Genomic DNA, 19,472 nt, shown 5'->3' with positions numbered 1-19,472 from the left:
TCAGACCTAAAGAACTATGTGGATCTAGATTTCTCATCGCACCTGAGGATACGTAGGAGCAAGGGCAACACCCTTGTCAACCCCAAAAAAATAAAAAATAATAAAAGAGAAAATACATAATTTTGAAGTCATGTTTTACACACTCGATTAAAGGCTGCCATCCCTTGTGACGGGCATGTGGGGGTGTTAATACCTTCCCCATGCGTAAACAACTCTCGAACCCTTATTTTCAAAAGTCCCAGACCTTGTTTTGGTTTTTCTAACGTTTTTCTCGAATAAACGTTGGTGGCGACTCCCACGCATTTTCCTTTTTGGAACATGCTCCTTTTTCTTTTCGCCTCGCACTCCCGTCATAGGGTAGGTTGTGACAGATGATGACTCCATTGGGGACCGTTAGAGAGTTAAGTTATTTGATTAATGTGCAATGTTTTATCATGACTTCTTATTTATTTATACTCCCTCTTCTCTTTTATCTTTTGTTTTGTCCATATTTGTGTATAAACTTTGCTATGTTATTGTGTTTGGTGTGTGTCTGTCTATCGATTGCATTCGTAGTTAGAAGTATTTTTGTTATATGCACACATGGCACCTACACCTTTGCACACACATTGAGATGTTAGGCCCTATACCCGGGTCTGTGTTGTGAATCATGCATGTTTTGATGATGTAAAAAAGAATATACTTGATAATGGTTGTCATCATAAAAAAAGGGGAGAATATGAATAATGCAGGTTTTGATGACGTGAATGTATGAATACATGGTTTTGGTGATGCCAAAGAATAATCAAACAAGGTTGCTTTCAAGATTACTTCAACAAACATTCAAAGGTTAAGCATTGCTTCAAGATTAATACAAGGTTGCTTCAACAAACAAGCATTGCTTCAAGATTAATTCAAGATCAAGCTTTTGCCTCAAAACAAAGTGTTTCCAAGAGATCAAAGCTCTGGTAATCGATTACCAGGCAATGTAATCAATTACCAGAAGACAATTTTAAAAAATAGCTTTTAAAAAGGGTTTTGAATTTGAATTTTGAATTATGTAATCGATTACCAGCAACGACACTTCAGAAAACACTTTGAAAAGTCATGAACCTTCAAAATATAACTGTGTAATCGATTACTAGAAACCTATAATCGATTACCAATAAAGAATTTCAGAAAAAGATTTTTGAAAGGACACATCTCTTCAAACCATTTTGAAAAGCCACGAAGAGCCTATATATGTGTGTGTCTAACTTCAAAAAGTAAAGGGAGAGATATTCTAAGAGAGCTTAATTGCCAAATGCTCTTTCAACAACTCTTGGGCAAACACTTGCAAATCTATTGAGAATTCATCCAGGAACTTCAAATTTTATTATCACTCTAAAGGAGAGAAATCTTTCTGTTCATCTCAGAAAGTCAGTTGTAATCAAGAGACTGGTTGTCTCTTGGATTGTGAGAATTGTAATCAAGAGACAGGTTGTCTCTTGGAGAATCTTTGAACACAAGGGTGAGGGATTCTAAGGTGTGTTCAAAGTCTGTGAAGGATTTACAGAGATAATGGAAAATCTCAAGTGGGTTGCTTGAGGACTGGACGTAAGCATGGGAAGTGACCGAACTAGTATAAATTGAGTTTACATTTCTCTCTACCCTTATCTTATTTATTTTATTGCAATCAATTTAGTCTTGCACGTTTAAAGAACATTATTAAATTGATTGTTTCTTTTTCTTATGCATTTTGAGCCTATCATTTAAAAGGGGGTTAAAGTTTGTTAGTGGGAAAATTTTGAAACTTAATTCACCCCCCTCTTAAGTTATTGAGACCACTTGTCCAACATGTGTGAGCCATAGGGAGTGGAGGTCGATCTGTGGTCATGTTGGGAGCACCAATGCTCCTCCTGAGAATGCTTTCTTCACGATGAAAGGTCCTTCATAGTTTGGAGCCCACTTCTCCCTATTGTCTTTTTGGGCTTGGGATACTTTCTTCAAGACAACATCCCCTTCTTTGAACTTGCACGGGCGTACCTTCTTGTTGAAAGCATTCTTCACCCATCTTTGATACAAGTGCTTGCGGCTCATAGCTACCAATCGCTTACCTTCTATAAGATTGAACTGATCAAAACGCGCTTGGGCCCACTCTGATTCTTTCAACCTGGACTCTGCCAGAACCCTTTAAGAGGGGACCTCTACTTCAAATGGCAGTACGACTTCCATTCCGTACACGAACGAAAATGGAGTTGCCCCAATTGATGTGCGCACTGAGGTTCAGTAACCATGCAGCACAAAAGGGAGCATCTCGTGCCAATCTTTGTATGGCACCGTCATCTTCTGAATGATCTTGATGTTCTTGTTGGCCGCCTCAACTGCCCCATTCATCTTGGGCCTGTAAGGCGTGGAATTATGTTGTTGGATCTTAAAATCCTCACACATTTCCTTCACCATCTTGTTATTCAGGTTGGTGGCATTGTCCGTGATAATCTTCCTGGGTAACCCATACCGGCAGATTATCTCCTTTTTGATGAATCTAACCACCACGTTCCTCGTCACACTGAAGTATGAAGCAGCTTCAACCCATTTGGTGAAGTAGTCGATTGCAACCAAGATGAAGCGATGTCCGTTCAAAGCCCTGGGCTCAATGGCTCTGATGACATCTATTCCCCACATAAAGAAGGGCCAGGGTGCTGCCAATACATTCAAAGGCATGGGCGGAGCATTGACATTGTCCGCGAATGCCTGGCACTTGTGGCATTTTGTCACATGGATGCAACAGCCGCTTTCCATGGTGAGGCAGTGATAGCCCGCCCTTAGAATCTTTCTGGCCATGGCATGCATCCCAAAGGACCCTTCATGAACCTCCACGAGAATTCCCTCGACTTCTTTAGCGTCTACACATCAGAGCAAAACCATATCATGATTTCGCTTGTACAAGATACCTCTGCTTAGAAAGAAACCAACTGCCAACCTCCGCAACGTCCTCTTGTCGTTGTCAGAAGCCCCCTGTGGATACTCCTTATATGCTACGTACCGCTTGATGTCGAAGTACCATGGTTTACCATCTTACTCCTCTTCTATCAAGCAGCAATGTGCGGGCTTGCTGCGACATTTGAACTCGATGTATGGCAAGTCTCCATGTGGGGTTAGCTGAAACATGGATGCCAGAGTGGCAAGCGCATTAGCCAACTGATTTTCCTCTCTGGGAACATGGTGGAAGGAGACCTCATCGAAGAAATCAGCTAGTTTCTTGATGTAGGCATGATAGAGTATCAACTTGTGATCCCTAGTTTCCCATTCTCCCCTCAGTAGGTGAATTACCAAGGCTGAGTCTCCATACACTTTGAGCAATTTGACTTTAAAGTCAATTGGCGCTTGGATTCCGAGGGCGCATGCCTCGTATTCAGCCATATTATTCATGCAATCGAAGCCTAATCTGGTTGTGAAGGGAATGCATTGGTTGTCGGGAGAGACCAAAGCCGCCCCAACCCCATGGCCTAGGGTGTTGGACGTGCCATCGAACCACACGATCCACTTATCCCTGTCCTCATCCTTCACGTTCTCCCCGAACAAGGCCATGATGTCTTCATCTAGAAACTCCAGATGCATGGGCTAGTAGTCGTTGAGAGGATGTTGAGCTAGATAGTCCGCCAAAGTGCTTCATTTTATCACCTTTTGGGTGACATAGACAATGTCAAACTCAGATAGCAGAACCTGCCATCGAGCGATCCGTCCTGTAAGAGCAGGTTTCTCAAAAATGTACTTGACTGGGTCCATCTTGGATACCAACCAAGTAGTATGGCTTAACATATACTGCCTTAGACGATGGGACGCCCATACCAAAGCACAACACGTCCTTTCCAGCAAAGAGTAGTTCATCTCATAGGCAGTGAACTTTTTGCTCAAGTAATAGACAACCCGTTCTCTCTCATTGAAATTGTCATGCTGCCCCAGCATGCACCCCATCGGCTCATCCAACATTGTGATGTATAGGATAAGAGGTCGCTGGGAACTAGCGGCATAAGCACAAGAAGGTTCATAAGGCATTGCTTGATCCTACCGAATGCCACTTGACAGTCGTCGTTCCATCGGACCGATTGATTCTTATGCAAAAGTTTGAAGAGAGGCTCATAGGTAGTGGTGAGCTGCGATATGAACCTTGCTATATAGTTTAAGCGCCCCTAGAAACCTCAGACTTACTTTTCGGTGCGTAGCTCAGGCATCTCAAGAATGGCCTTTACCATTTCGGGGTCCACCTTTATCCCTTTCTGACTTACGATGAAACCAAGCTATTTTCCCGACTTGATCCCAAAGGTGCACTTGGCGGGGTTCAATCTTAACTGGTACTTCCACAGTCTCTCGAACAACTTTCGCAAGTTGACGAAATGTTCCTCCTCGGTCCTAGACTTGGCAATCATGTCATCCACGTAGACTTCAATCTGTTTATGCATCATATCATGGAATAATGCTACCATAGCCCGCTGATAGGTTGCCTTCACATTCTTGAGCCCAAAGGACATCACCTTATAACAGAACGTTCCCCACAAAGTGACGAACATAGTATTCTCCATGTCCTCTGACGCCATCTTTATCTGATTGTAACCCGAGAACTCGTTCATGAAGGAAAACAAAGCGAAATTGGTTGTTATCTACAAGGACATCGATGTGTAGTAAAGGGAAGTTATCCTTTGGATTGGCTCGGTTTAGGTTCTGATAGTCTGCACACATCCGTACCTTCTCATCCTTCTTAGGGACCAACACAATATTGGCCACCCATTCGGGGTACCGAGCCACTGCCAAAAAGCCAGCGTCAAATTGCTTTTTCACCTCTTCTTTGATCTTTAAGGACATCTCGGGCTTCATCCTTCTTAGCTTTTGTTTTACCGGGAAACAACCAGGATTCAATGGTAACCGATGTTGTACAATGTCGGGGTTTAAACTGGGCATATCTTGGTATGACCAAGCGAAGATGTCTTGGTAGTTTCATAGCAAAACCACCAATTTATCTCAGACCGGTGTGGTCATGCCCGTACCAACCTTTACCTCTTTCCTTTCATTGCCAATACCCAAGTTTACGATTTTTGTTTCTTCTCGGTGCGGCTTCATCTCTTGGTCTTCCTAAGCGACCATCCTTTCTAGCTCCGGGGAAAACCTCATATCTTCATCTTCTCCATCCTCAACTTGGCTTGCTATTTGTTCAAAATCGACGTCAGGGTCCTCGGTATTAGTACCTTCACCAGACTCTTCGTCGGATTTGTACCATTTAATCGCAATAGAAATAAACATGCAGATGAATGAGAATGGGTGAAGGTGCAAGAACAAATAAAGGATAGATATTATATTATATATCTTGATAGCAAAGAGAAATAACGCCCTAACAGGGAGAAAACCCTAAAGCCTAGGCCCAGTTGTAGGGTTAAAACTAACGAATTACATTATGCTCGCCACAGAAACTTCGGGCCGTTCAACAACTTGCCAATTTCCTAATTGGAAATCAGGAAGGCATGGATGTACCCAGTTTGAACGCTTTTGGGGGGCATCGTCGTGTATCATGGCGACTTGCACTTCACACCTCCAGCCCGTACTCACGAAGCTCTTGCTGATGTGGCGAGGAGGGGCTTCTTTCACTTGCAGCCTTGGTTGTTGGCCCATGTCCTTACTTCTCCTCTCTTGGGTGCTTGTTCTTTCATCTGCATGCATGGGTCTATAGCCTAGCCCAAACCTCCCGCGGTTTTCCTTGAATTCCACCAAGCTGGCCACACCATCGTTGTTCTTTCCTAAGCCCATTCCGGGCTCATATCCGTGCCCTAACATCTCACGGGCTACCATAATCGCAGCGTCAAAAATGCGGGATCGCATCGGGAGGGATTCCACAAAAGCGTTGCTCACTACCTCAAAGGACTGAAAAGCCGTCTCCAAGGATTCTTCCGCAACTTCAACATACGGCATAGAAGAAGGGCAACTTACTAGAATATCCTTCTCCCTCGAGACGATGACCAAGCGCCCCTCCACCACAAACTTCAACTTTTGGTGGAGCGTTGAAGGGACCACCCCAACTGAGCGAATCCAAGGTCATCCCAAAAGACAACTATAAGCTGGATTGATATCCATCACTTGGAAAGTGATTTGGCAAAGGTGAGGTCCAACTTGAATTGGGAGGTCAATCTCCCCTATTACGTTTCAGCGGGTGCCATCAAAAGCCCGTACTATCATGGAGCTCGGCTTTAGATGTGACACGTTGAAAGGCAGCTTGTTCAGTGTACTCTTAGGCATGACATTAAGCGATGAGTTGTTGTCGATGAGTACCTTAGCCATAATGTGTTCCATACACTTGACGGACACGTGTAAGGCCCTATTGTGTCCTCGCCCTTCGACAGGGATCTCCTCCTTGGCGAAGGTGAGGTAGTTATTAGTCGTGATATTGCCAACGATGCCCTCGAAGCCTTCCATAGAGATATCTCGGGCCACATGGGCCTCATTCAAAACTTTAACCAATAACACCTAGTGAGGTTCGAAACTCATGAGCAACTCTAACAAAGAGACCCTAGCTGGGGTCTTGTTGAGTTGCTCAATCACTTTGAACTCACTCTGTTGAATGATTCGGAGGAACTCGCTGGCTTCTTCCATGGACACTTTCTTTCCGCCGAAGTCTCCTCTTTTTTTAGCGAATCTCCCGGCCGAAACATCCTCGTCCAAAGTGGGGCTTGCTTCATTGGTCTCTTCTGCGACCACCATTGTTTTTCCTTTGGCATCCGTGGGTCGCACCAACGGGTCAGGTGCCACGAAGACGCGACTGCTACGGGTCACACCACTTATGCCGGTGATGTTGGTAACTTTGGTCGAAGGTAAGTCAATGTCGGTGGCCTCCTCTTTGTTTTCGCTCGACTTCTGAGGGGCGTATCTCCATGGGACCGCCTTGTTGCTTCCATAAGGGAACAAAACAGGTTTGTTACCCGAAACAGGGCGAGGGCCTCAGGGTTTCTAGGAGGCCGCATCCCTGGTGAAGTGTATTACCAAAGGCTTGGGTTTAGCAGGGCTTTCTTTGTTCGCCTACTGCATGCACATGTGTTGTTCTCCCTTGTTCTCTGCACTGATCTCAAACCAGCCTCAGTCCATCATTTGCTGTAACAACTCCTCCACCGTTGAACATGTTTTCATGTCATGTATTGCACCCAAATGCATCAAACAAGGGCCCCCTTTGTGACCATTAAAGGAAACCATGACCACCTCTTGCAATGCTTCAAAGATAAACCTTCTTGAGGTTACCACGTCCTTCATTTGCTTGGGTCTTTGCAGTCTGCACACCTCTATTGCATTTACCGTCGGTCCCCCATGATTGGCGAGCCGATTTGTCTTCACATTTGGGCCATCTTCTTGGAATGTTAGCCATCCTACGTCAATCAAGCTTTGGAACTTATGCTTGAGGGCCACACATTGCTCGATCGAATGCCTCAAAGTACCTCCGTGATACGTGCAGGTCGCATCGGGGTTGTACCATCTCAGGAAAAGAGACTGGTAGATTCTTCGGGGGGTTACCACCACCAATTGGTTGGCGATGAAGGATGGCAATAAGTCCCCGTATGACATCGGAATTGGGGCAAACTCCAGAAGCTTCTTTACTGGAGGGTTTCTCCCCGTATTGGAATTTATGCTAGGATTGGCATTGCCGACGAGACGAGGTTGTGCCGGAACCAGGGCTTGAGTAGGGGCTCTTTGTGGAGGGGCAATTGTCCTTTACTGGACGGGTGCCGAATTGGAGGGGTTTCCGGTGTGGGCCGAAAAGCTCGGATGGTGTTGGGCATATTGATGAGTATTGTGAGGGGTTGATTGAGGTTTTGGCCAAGCAGGAGCCGAGGTCACGACGTGAGCATCCCCTTCTTTCCTCTTTGCCCCAGTTGGCCCGGATCTTCTATTGCTTGTGTTGGCAGGGGCAACATAGTTGAACTTCCCCCTTTTTAGGCCTACCTCGATCCTCTCACCCACAAATACTAGATCCATAAAGCTAGAGGGCATGTAGCCTACCAACTTCTCATAGTAGAACATTGGTAGAGTGTTTACTATCATGGTGATCATTTCCGTTTCTACCATAGGGGACGCCACTTGAGCTGCCAAATTCCTCCATCTTTGAGCATACTCTTTGAAAGATTCATGCTCTTTTTTGCACATGTTTTGGAGCTACATTCTATCTGGAGCCATATCAACATTGTACTGATATTGCCTAACGAAGGCAACCATTAGGTTCTTCCAAGAATGGATCCGGGAGGGTTCCAAGCTAGTGTACCAGGTGGTTGCCGCCTCGGTTAAGCTTTCTTGGAAAAAGTGCATGAACAACTTCTCATCCCTTGATCCATGTTCTCATGCGGACCTTCGAAGCTGACCTTCGAAGGTTATGGGAATGGCATGATCCATAGGGGTAGGCATTTCTGTTATACCTTCGATGCGGGCCGTCGGTGCTCCCTAATATCTCTCCTTCTCGTCCCCCTATGTTCGAGGTGGGTTGATGTGCTTGATTCGTGGCAGATAGAAGAGTTGGGTCTGCCTCGATGGCGGCGGCAGCTGTGGCCGCGTTACTTTCAATCAGTCTTTTCATGCTTAGCATGGCTTCCATCATGGAAGCCATTTGGTTTTTCAAGGCCACCATATCGGCCTTCATCTATTCTTGCACCTCGTCTACGTCACCCATGACTTTAGTCTTAGATCGGGTTCGATAGGGGTGCCTTAGAGTGCGTTTAGTTATGGTGTTGCTTCCTGAAGGAACAAAATGCGGTGAGTAATGCGAAAAAGAAACTAAACATGAATGAATGCTAAAGATAAGTTATTGAAGCATTGGATTCACATAGAGTTTTCAAGTAAACACATAGGATTAAATCAACCTCAATTTATTAGGGAACAAAAAAGGTTTATCTAGTTGAAATCAAAGCGACAATACAATTGCCTTAGCGGCTCCTAATCGTGTGGGCCATCAGATCAATCATTTGTTGGCAATAATTGAGGAGCCCGTGAACCTCCTTGGGAGACGAGTACACATCCGCCATTGCCTTGGCCTTGGCTAGTAGTCGGGGAAGCTCTTGACTCCCATTCAAAGTAAAGGTGAAACTGTCCATCCGCATCATTGCTTCTCTGTGCAATGAATCGATCACCCTTTCCCTTGCCTCCCTTTCCGCTTGTAGGGCTGATACCTTGGCGTACTCGTCCTCTAGCCTTTGTTCATGAGTCGCTGCTAGGCTTAGCTTTTCCTTGTACTGGTCGATGATGGCCCACATATTTCCTTCAGTCTTGCTCAGCTGCTTGGACAAACTTCTTTTTGACCTATGGCAAGCTTTTAACTCATCTTTCAAGATCATGCCTTCGACCCACGACCGATCCCTTTCGGCTCTTCGGAGCTTAAGCTCACTGTTGTTGCCCCATAAAGCTCCTCAGAACCTGTTCTGGTCGTGTTCTTCCTTTCGGGCCCTCTTGGTTTCTCGTTCCAATTCAGTGATGGCCATATTGACGTCCCTTAGTTCATCGTACTATTTCTGGACTTTAATGGCCGTTGAATTGAACTTCTTTTTAACTGCTTGGGCTCTTTCAAGTTCCGCTTTTAGGGTTTGCAATTCCTCACTCTACTCCAGAGTTTCAACCTCTTCCTTTCTTGTAGCCTTTAGCCTTGGGAGCCAATCCAACTCTTGTGTCCAAACTCTCAACCACTTACGATAGCCGCTGATGATCCCATTACTGCTTCCCCTAAGCTCTTTATCTTTCCTTTGCACTACATCCCATGCCTTGCGGACTACTTAAAGTACCCTCACATTGGGGTCACTAAAACCTCGCGCGATGAAAGGCGTGATGCTTTCCTCCGACGACACTCCTCTTATGGGGTAGCCAAGCTGTCTTATGGTGAGGATGGCATTCTAATTGATACAACCCCTTGTTCCCATCAAGGGAACATTTGGAAATCCTTCGCATGAGGACAAAACCATGGCTCTTCCTTTCTTCCAACGGGGGAACCAATTAATGGATTCCCCTGCCACACTAGCCAAGAGTTGCTCCCATTTTTCCTTTCCTTTCTTGGCGCATAAGCAGTGACATAGCAGCGGACAGGCAGGCCTACTTTCTTGGCGAAAAATGTGCGAGACAAGCCACACATAGAGAGCCGGTGTACAACAAACAATTCTTGCACCGCTCTTTTTGCATCTTTGGTCGAACGTGTCATAAACATCGGCCAAAATAGAAATGACTGGGCTTTCCTTGCTATGGTGATAGGCAAGGAAAGCATGAATCGCTGCTAGGTCCACTAATCCCTCCAAATTTGGAAAGAGGACAACTCCAAATATCAACAGTGCTAAGACGTCAATAAACGGAGCCCATTCACCTTGATTTGCCAATGCCTTCGACTTTTCCTTCAAATGCTTCCTTGGTATTCCGACTGCCCCGTTCCTATTTTACTTCAAACGGTCCAACTCTTGTATCGAGATCTTAACTACCTTGGCTACTTTTGCCATAGAGGGATAGAACCCCAAAAAGAGATATGGCTTTCTTCCTCCCAGTGTACATGTCAGGATTTCTTCAAACTCTTCCACAGTCAGTACTAGCTTGAAGTCCCCAAAAGTGAAGCACCTTAGGGGCTGGTCATAATACTGAGTAAGGGATGTAATTGCTTCCACGGAGACTTCTATCTTAGCTAGGTCCCAAATCTTCCCGTTGGTCTTGCGAAAGGCTTGACGTTGGAGCTGACCCATCAATTGCCATAATTCTCGTAAACTAGCGACCTCTAAGCTTTTGATTTTGACTTGATAGAACCTTTTCTTAAGCAGAGGTGTTTGATTTGATCCCATGTTTACTAGAATGAAAAGTTCTGTTTGAATCAATACTTCGATATCCTGTCATGGAGGAAATAGGATGAATGCATTAAGGGATGCTTATGTTATGCATGACACAAATGCATTTTATGGATACAAGAGCCCGGAAGATCATCATTTCTTACTTGCACATTTGGCAACACGGTGCCCCCATGTATGCACTTAAGAAGGTGGTATGGACCTTCCGACTTCCCGTGACAAAATGACGAGACAAATGCAATGCATGAGTGATGGTGCAATACATACATAAACGCATAAAAGTGCATGGTTGATCGCACAAAAGAGGAACGTATAAGCATGGCAATATTATCAAACAAACATATAGCAGAGACGCACACGAGCATGCCATTAAAAAGATATGCATGACAATGTTAAGGAAGACAAACACGCAGTGTGTCCGCTCCGTGCCCTTATTTCAGGAACCTAAATGGAAGGAACTAAAAGGCATTTAGTGATAATTCCCAAGGCGGTTATATCTAGCTTTCAATGGTCTCTAGAGATATCATTCCCTTATGATATCAATATTGTGGCGGTAGGGACTACCAGCAACAACATATCATCAAAGAAAAAAACTCTAGATGAGGCTTCACTGTCATTAAGCAAGTCAGAGACTTAGCATGACCACAGATTCACCTCTGCTTCCTATGTTCCCACGGACCCGAGTATAGGGCCCTCAACAAACTCACCGTGTGTGTGAAAAAGTGTGGGTGTTTGTGTGCATCAAATGAATAAATATTTATCTCATACATACATTAAAAAAGATACACTAAAAGCAACAAGGAGTTATATACAAAAACACAAGAGAAACGAAGGGAAACCCACAAAGGGGAAAGTCATGATAAAACATCGCACAAGATTAAATGGCCTAACTCTCTAAAAAATAGTTCCCAACAGAGTCGCCAACTGTCGCAACCTACCCTTTGGCGGGAGGGTGACGCGAGGCTCACGGGTGCATCTCCCAAGGAAGAAAAACGCGCAGAGTCGCCACCAATGTTTATTCGAGGAAAACATTAGAAAAACCAAAAGCAGGTCTACGAATTTTAAGAATAAAAGGTTCGGTAGTTGTTTTTACTCACAGGGAAGGTATTAGCACCCCATGTGTCCGTCACAAAGGATAACATCCTTTAATCAAATGTGCAAAATCATGACTTTTAATTTATTTTATTTTCCCATTTTACGTTTTTTTTTTATCTTTTGGGGTCGACAAAAACGGGGCTTTTGCTCCTACGTATCCTCAATTGCGATGAGGGACTCAGACCTACGTAGTTCTTTGAGAAAGCAAGAAAAATTACGCGAGATGTTGATTTTAGACTTTTAAATGGTTCATTTTAACCGATAAAAGTAAAAGGACCATTTAAGGCGTTGGACCTTGAAACGGTTTCAAATGACCTTTTTGTGGGCAAAGCTTGATTTGTGAATTGATTTTAGCCTTAGTTTCACTTGGTTATTTCTCAACTCATTAAAAGAGAACTTTCAAAGCAAATGTCTGGTTGAAACTTGCCTTTTTGATGATTAACCGAGGTTATAGCATAAACGATCGGTTGAATTTTATTTTAAAGGTGATTAAATGAGATTACAACGCAAACGATCGGTCAAAATTCATTTTAACATTGATTAAGTGAGATTACAGCTTAAACGATCGGTCGAAACTCGCTTAAAATGAAGAAAAAGAATACTGAAAGTAGACGAGATGAAGATGACAACATACAAAGAAAGAATGGACCCCTAAGGGTGCATATAATGAATTCAAAGCTTCAAAATAAAAAACAAACCGGTTGAAGATGGACGAGCGATGAAGAAAAGACGAAGAACGACGAAGAACATTCACGGAATTGGTCACGGAAGCGTTACGGAGGCGCCTTGGCCTTGATTTTCTCCTTCTTTCTTCTTCTCCTCACTAATTTTAAGTGAAATATGCTTAACAAGGTTGCTGAACCCCTTCCCCTCATCCTCCCATGCCCATTTATAACCAAAATAGGGGAGGAGCTTGCTGCCCAACTCGCCTAGGCGAGCTGGTGGCTTAGTTCAGAAGTAACATGCTCGCCCAGGTGAGCTGGTTGCTTCATGTTGAAGCTTCCTAATGGGCCTAGATGAGCCAAGGGCTGAAGAACACCCCCTAAATTGATCTTTTCACTCCCATTTTGATTTTTTGCTCATTTTCCTTCCGAAACGTCGTGAAATCTTACAGATTGCACGACAATTGGCTTTAAGAAGCTCAACTTGACCAACAAAAATCCGCATGTCGACAAACAATTATCCCCAGACGAAATTAAGGTATGACACCCTCCACCCTATCAGCCAAGAACACTCAATCATCCATAAAGGCCACCCCTAAATCAGCCACAAAGCCCGCCTGCCGCACATCCGATACCAAACACCCCCCATAACACAAACCAAAACACCAACCAGGGAAGGAATTTTCCAAAAAAGAAGCCTGTAGAATTCACCCCAATTCCGGTGTCGTATGCTAACTTACTCCCATATCTACTCAACAATACAATGGTAGCCATAATCCCAGCAATGATTCCTCAACCTCCATTTTGCAGAGAATACAACTCGAATGCAATATGTGCTTATCATGGAGGAGTTTCGGGGCATTCCGTTGAGCATTGTATGACCTTGAAACATAAGGTGCAAGGTCTGATCGATGCAGGCTGGCTGAGATTCGAGGAGGAGAAACAATTGTGAAATCTGATGTTGTCAAGCAATACTATGTATGATGCTTAGGGAAATTTGAAGGTTGTTGTTAGATGTCTCCAATGACTCATTAGGATTTTCAGGTTTATGTCATTACTGTAAACAATAGTCACAATGCTAATAAAATGGATAAATTTAATGTCCTTGTCTCTCATTCTCTCACAATTACATCTTTTCTTATTTAACTTTATCTAGAATGTGAATATAAGTCGTTGGTTTGTTTACTCAAGTGACCTGTGCTCCTGAGTTGATCTCCAAGTCTGTTCAATCGAAAATTACTCATTCTACACGTTTGATGGGGGTGCCATGTGAAGTACAGGCATTCATGTGACCTCATTTTATCATTCTTAAAGGTTTTCTTTTGAGAGAAAAGTGAGTTGCCAAGAACAAGAGTCGTTCGACTTAATCTGTCAATTGAAAATCCTATAAATATTTCTCGTCCTTGAAAATTCATTTTCGAGAACCTGCACAACTTCTTTCTTTTTTCCTTGCTACAAGGTTATGACAAAAGACATGAATAGATACCTCAGAGCCCTACACAGGGACAATGAGAGGCACCATGCATGAGCCTCAAGCAATCCTAGGGGTAGATCAGAAGTTCTCACCCGGTAGGTTGAAAACCCGAAAGGGCGACATAAGCAAAAATTAGGGGTTTGGTCCCAAAATCCAAACTACAAAAGTATCTAGTCAAGATTTGAAATGACACATGGCCATGTTTCAACATCCTAAACACTAATTTATCCCTTGCTACCCCCTTCGAGCCAAAGAATATTTTTTTTTCTAAAAACAACAAAAACAAAATAGGAACCCTGAGTAGGAACCACCGCTAAACTGACGGAAAGAGCAATGCAAACAACACATGCATGAAGTTGGGCAACAATGAAAGGAAAAAGAAAAATAAAATCTGCCAAAGGCGAATGAAGAAAAGGAGAGACAAAAGATCTCCCGATTTTACAAGGAAGGCACAAAAGTGCAATAAGGATTAATGTATAAGACAAAAGGAGTAGAGCCCGACCCAAGAGTTGAAAGGAACAAAAGTACAAGCAAGACTATCAAGGTTTTTACTCAATATAACCTTCAAACACTCTTTGAGCCTCTCTAATCATTTCTTTCATAGCCCTCTTACCTCTGACCACGTTACAAGCCCAATAAAGGCCATATGGATCAATGAATGACTAATTTTGCTTTTAAGTTGGGATTCTGGAATGAAACCCACGCATGCTTATGATTGTTGAATATATATATATATATATATATATATAAGAGAATCCTTGAGGTTTCACACTTGCACATTTGAGAGGAAAACTCATTCGACTAGGAGCTTGTGGAAAATGCCCAAAATCACAAAAATAGGAAATAATGTCATGAACATTACACAATTTTCATGATTCAAAACCTTTTACATTACACAATTTGTGTTTTGAATATCTCTTGAGTTCAAGAAGACACGCATTCACTCAAGCAAGGTTCTTGCATATGATTGATCAGGTTTTGTCTTTCTTTGACTTTGTTTTCATGTACATTGTTAGCATATGCATGAATTTCTGAAGGCATGCCATAATAGCTTTTTCTAGTTTGGGCTAAGGGTAGGTTTTTCTTAGGCTCTTTTTCACAAAGGATCCTAGGGTTGGGTGCCTTAGTCTTTTTTTCTGGGGTAGGAGCTGAGATTGTTTATGATTGCTTGTAAGAATCCTATATGCATAGGGAAAATCTAATTTCGATTGGATTAGATAACTGGATTAGCTTCTCTAGAGATAGAGAATGAACCAGTATAAAAATTGGTGTTCATCTTCTCTTGATCTTATCTTTCTTTATCATTCTAGTCTTGATCAATTTACTGAAGGTTAAAGAAAATGTCTTTTAAGAAAGAACTTTAACAAAATATTTTGTGTAAAAGGTGATTGATTAAATATTGGTTTATCCAAATTTTATGTTACAATCCTTGGAAAAGATTTCTTTTTTAACTTTGATTTTTAAAAGTGATTTGATTTAGAAACCAATTCATCCCTCCTCTTGGTTTGTGAGTTCCATCATCTTTTTTAATCTACATTTCCCACAATGTTGATTTGATGTGGGGTATGGGTTACAAGCCTGAGTAGAAGACCCCGGTTGGCCTTATGTCAACCTTTGTTAAAAATCTTATCCGGTCAGCTGGGGTCTAGAATGCTACTGATTTTTCCAAGGTCTTCCTCCAGAGAAGCATGGCGATCCTGGAATAGAATGGGCAAAGGCAACAAGAAGCGCTAAGCAAGGTGGTGTCCTTAGAGGCCGAGGTTTCCAAATGGAGGGTCATTGCTCATATAGTTTAGAGAGTGGAGCACCTTAAGGTGACCAATGCCACAGTAGCCTTTGCTGAGGCTGTGAAGTCGAACCATCAACTATCCTCCAAGGTTGGTAGTGTTCTTGACAAGTTGTTGTGCACTAGATTAGATGGTGAGGAGCTACTTGAGCACTACAAAGAATTGCAGAGGTAGAAAAACGAATTAGCCGACGAGGTGGAGAATGTTGCTACTAAGAAGGATAAACTTACCAAGGTGGTTGTTGACTTAGAGGCCAGATTGAAGGAGTTGGAGTCCAAGCTAGAGTAGTCCAAGAAGAGGGCATCCAAGGAGAGGGAGACCAACAAGGAGCTTGAAGAGGAGTTGCTGATGTACAAAAAGGAGGCTGTGCAGCAACATGAAAAGGGCTTTCATAAGGCTGTTTGGCAGGTCGGGTTCTTTGCCAAGGACCTTGACTTGGGTCTTTTTGACCCATTCAAGGACGTGAAGGACGGTGTTCTACTTGATGAGAAAGATATTGTTGCTGAGGAGAAGGAGGCTGGTGAGGGGCAGGATTGATGTAAGCTCCATTAGAGCTTGTAGGCCTAGGATCTTTTTCATCAATGGATTCCTTTGCTTCTTGGAAGATGAATGGCAGCGGAATGGAGAAGGAAGAGAGAGAGGAGACGCCACTTCAAGGAGAAGATGAGTCTAGAAGAAGCTCACCACCATAGGAGGCCATGAATAAGAGCTTGGAAGAAGAAGAAGATGAATGAAGGGAGAGGGAGAGAAGAGCACGAAATTTTGTGCTCTAAAAGAGCTCTGAAATCTGAAGTTAATATTCAAAAGATCAAAGTTTTAAAAAAAATGCACACACAAGGCCTCTATTTATAGCCTAAGTGTCACACAAAATTGGAGGGAAATATGAATTTCTATTCAAATTTCACTTGAATTTGAAATTGAATTTGTGGAGCCAAACTTTGGAGCCAAAATTTCACTAATTATGATTAGTGAATTTTAGCTATGGTTCAGCCCACTAAATTCAAGATCAAGTCCAAGATTCTCCACTAAGTATGCTTAGGTGGCATGAGACATGTAAAGCATGAAGCACATGCACAAAGTGTGACTATATGATGTGGCAATGGGGTGTAGCAAGCAAATGCTCACCTCCCCCTCTAAAATTTAATTGGATTGGGCTTCTCCCAATTCAATTAAATTTATTTTCCAACAAACACATCAAATATTCACTTAATGCATGTGAAATTACAAAACTACCCCTAATACAAAAACTAGTCTAGGTGCCCTAAAATACAAGGGCTGAAAAATCCTACATTTCTAGGCTACCTTACCTACATCATGGAGCCCTAAATACAAGGCCCAAAAATAATGAAACCTTAATCTAATATGTACTAAGATAAGTGGGCTCATACTTAGCCCATGAGCCTGAAATCTACCCTAAGGCTCATGAGAATCCTATGGCCTTCTCTTGCATCTCTGGCTCAATCTTCTTGGAGTCTTCTATCCAATGCCCTTGTGGGGTAGGATTGCATCAAGGATGTTGAGGAGCAAGACAATGATGCCAATGTTTAGGCTGCATTTTCTTTGTTTTTCATCATTGTATTTTGGCCATAATGGCTATGTAATTATGACATTTTTTCTTCCTTTGATAATGCATTTTCTTTCCTTTGTTGACGAATTTTGTCCTGTTTGTATGTCTTGTATCCATGCAATGCTTTGTTACTTGTAGTAGTATAGATAGGCCGCCTTGATAAGTGATATTTTGGCGGTGTAGGAAGCAATACCTTGGTGGTGTAGGAAGCAAGACCTTGGCGGTCTTGTGTGAAATACATATGTAGATGACATGAGATCATCTTAAGTTTGATTTCAACCTGATTAAAGGTCTTGTTACTCATCTGGTGGTGCTTGTTTTCGCTTTGTAGAGCTTCTCCCCTGATGCTTATGAGGAGTTAGTTTTGATTTGCACTTGGTTAAAGGTCTTGTCAACTATCTGGTGATGCTTCTTTTCACCTTGTGGAACCATGGACGTTAGGCTATGCCTGTCATAGTTCCCAAGGAGTCAGCTTACCAAGGGCGTGACTTGGGTTTTTGTAGGAGTGTGTACTAAGGGTGGTCCTTGGGTTTTTATACAAAGGGCGAACCTTGGGTTTTTATGTTCCTACAGACATGTATTCCTGCACAAATAAAACTTTAGTAATAGGGAAACTTACAAGGGTAGACCTTGTGTACCTTAGATTTTTGCGAAGGGGCTCACCAAGGGCAAACCTTAGGTTTAACAAATTTTGGACCTGGGACTCGTTCATCTTGGGTTTTGGCGAGGCTTACCAAGGGTGGACCTTGGGTTTGACAAGCCCGTGAAGATGGGTTGAGGCTCACCAAGGACAAACCTTGGGTTTGACAAGTCTTTGGAGAAGAAAGACTCACCAAGGATGGACCTTGGGTTTGACCAGCCTTTGGAGCTGTGAGACTCACCAAAGAAAGACCATGGATTTGATGAGCCTTTGGAGAAGCAAGACTCACCAAGGAAAAACCTTGGGTTTGACGAGCCTTTAGAGTTGCGAGACTCACCAAAGACGAACCTTGGTTTGATGAGCCATTGGAGAAGTGAGACTCACCAAGGAAGGACCTTGAGTTTGATGAGCCTTTGGAGAAGTGAGACTCACCAAGGACGGACCTTGGGTTTGACAAGCCTCTGGAGCTAGGAGACTCACCAAGGATGGACCTTGGGTTTGACGAGCCTTTAGAGCTGTGAGACTCACCAAGGATGAACATTGGTTTTGACAAGCCTTTGGAGCTACAAGACTCACCAAGGATGGACCTTGGGTTTGACGATCCTTTGGAGAAGCGAGACTTACTAAGGATAGACATTGGGTTTGACGAGCTTTAGGAACTGTAAGACTTACCAAGGATAGACCTTGGGTTTGACGAGCCTTTGGAGCTGTGACCAGGGATGCGCCTGTCCTGGGTTTTGTCAAGGCTTACCAACAATGAACCTTGGGTTTAACAAGCCTTTGTAGAGTTGGCACAACAAAATTATAAAAGTGAAGAGAGGTAGAATTTTATTCAATGTGGTTAATTGAGTACAATCTTTGCAATGGGTTAACTGAAGTAGAACTTTAGATGGGTAGCATTCCATTTTATTGGAATTGCTTTACCATCCAGTTCTTGTAGCCTGTATGATCTATTGCCTAGGCTTGAAATGACCTTAATTGGCTTTCCTAGTTGGTTCCAAGCTTTCTTGCTTATGGATCTTTTTTGGCTTCACCTCAGAGTCGCCATACGAGGTCGTCGAGTTGAAAGGCTCGAGATTGAACCTTTGTGTTGTATCTTCTTAATGCTTGGAGTTTGGTGGCTTCCTCTTTGATTCTGGTTATCTCTTGGACTTCATCTTTTGTTTCTATTTCGAACTGCATGTTTTCTTCATTGTGTTGTTCCTAGAACAACAACCTCCTCGTCGACGGTTCCCCAACTTTGATGAGTATCATGACTTTGTGCCATAGGTAGCCGAGGGCATTGTATGCACCTCTTTGTGAAGTCGAGGGCATCTTCCCTGAGTGTCGGCTAATAGTAGCTGACATACACCAGTTTGGTTGCAAGGGAGCATCCCCCGTTGTGAAGGCCACAAATCCCTTCATGAAGTTCTCTCATGACATAGTCTGCCTATTGGCTGTTCAAGCATTTGAGCAAG

The 19,472-nt window shown here is 43.1% G+C and overlaps 1 protein-coding gene across 1 annotated transcript; it reads right to left on the bottom strand.

Moving 5' to 3' along the window:
- Positions 1-3,036: 3,036 nt before the first annotated feature.
- Positions 3,037-3,579, bottom strand: LOC114401975 (uncharacterized protein Mb2253c-like). The gene has a single exon (XM_028364538.1). It carries the CDS (start codon positions 3,577-3,579, stop codon positions 3,037-3,039), a length of 543 nt encoding a protein of 180 aa, XP_028220339.1.
- Between the last annotated feature and the right edge of the window lie 15,893 nt (positions 3,580-19,472).

Source organism: Glycine soja, chromosome 20 (assembly GCF_004193775.1).
Source record: "Glycine soja cultivar W05 chromosome 20, ASM419377v2, whole genome shotgun sequence".
Classification (NCBI taxonomy): Eukaryota; Viridiplantae; Streptophyta; class Magnoliopsida; order Fabales; family Fabaceae; genus Glycine; species Glycine soja.
The sequence above is the reverse complement of the archived record's forward strand: the minus strand, read 5'-3'. Positions and strand labels throughout refer to the sequence as shown.

Excerpts from the sequence above, each read along its gene's own strand:
- LOC114401975 (XM_028364538.1), bottom strand. The coding sequence starts at position 3,579 with ATGCATCTGGAGTTTCTAGATGAAGACATCATGGCCTTGTTCGGGGAG.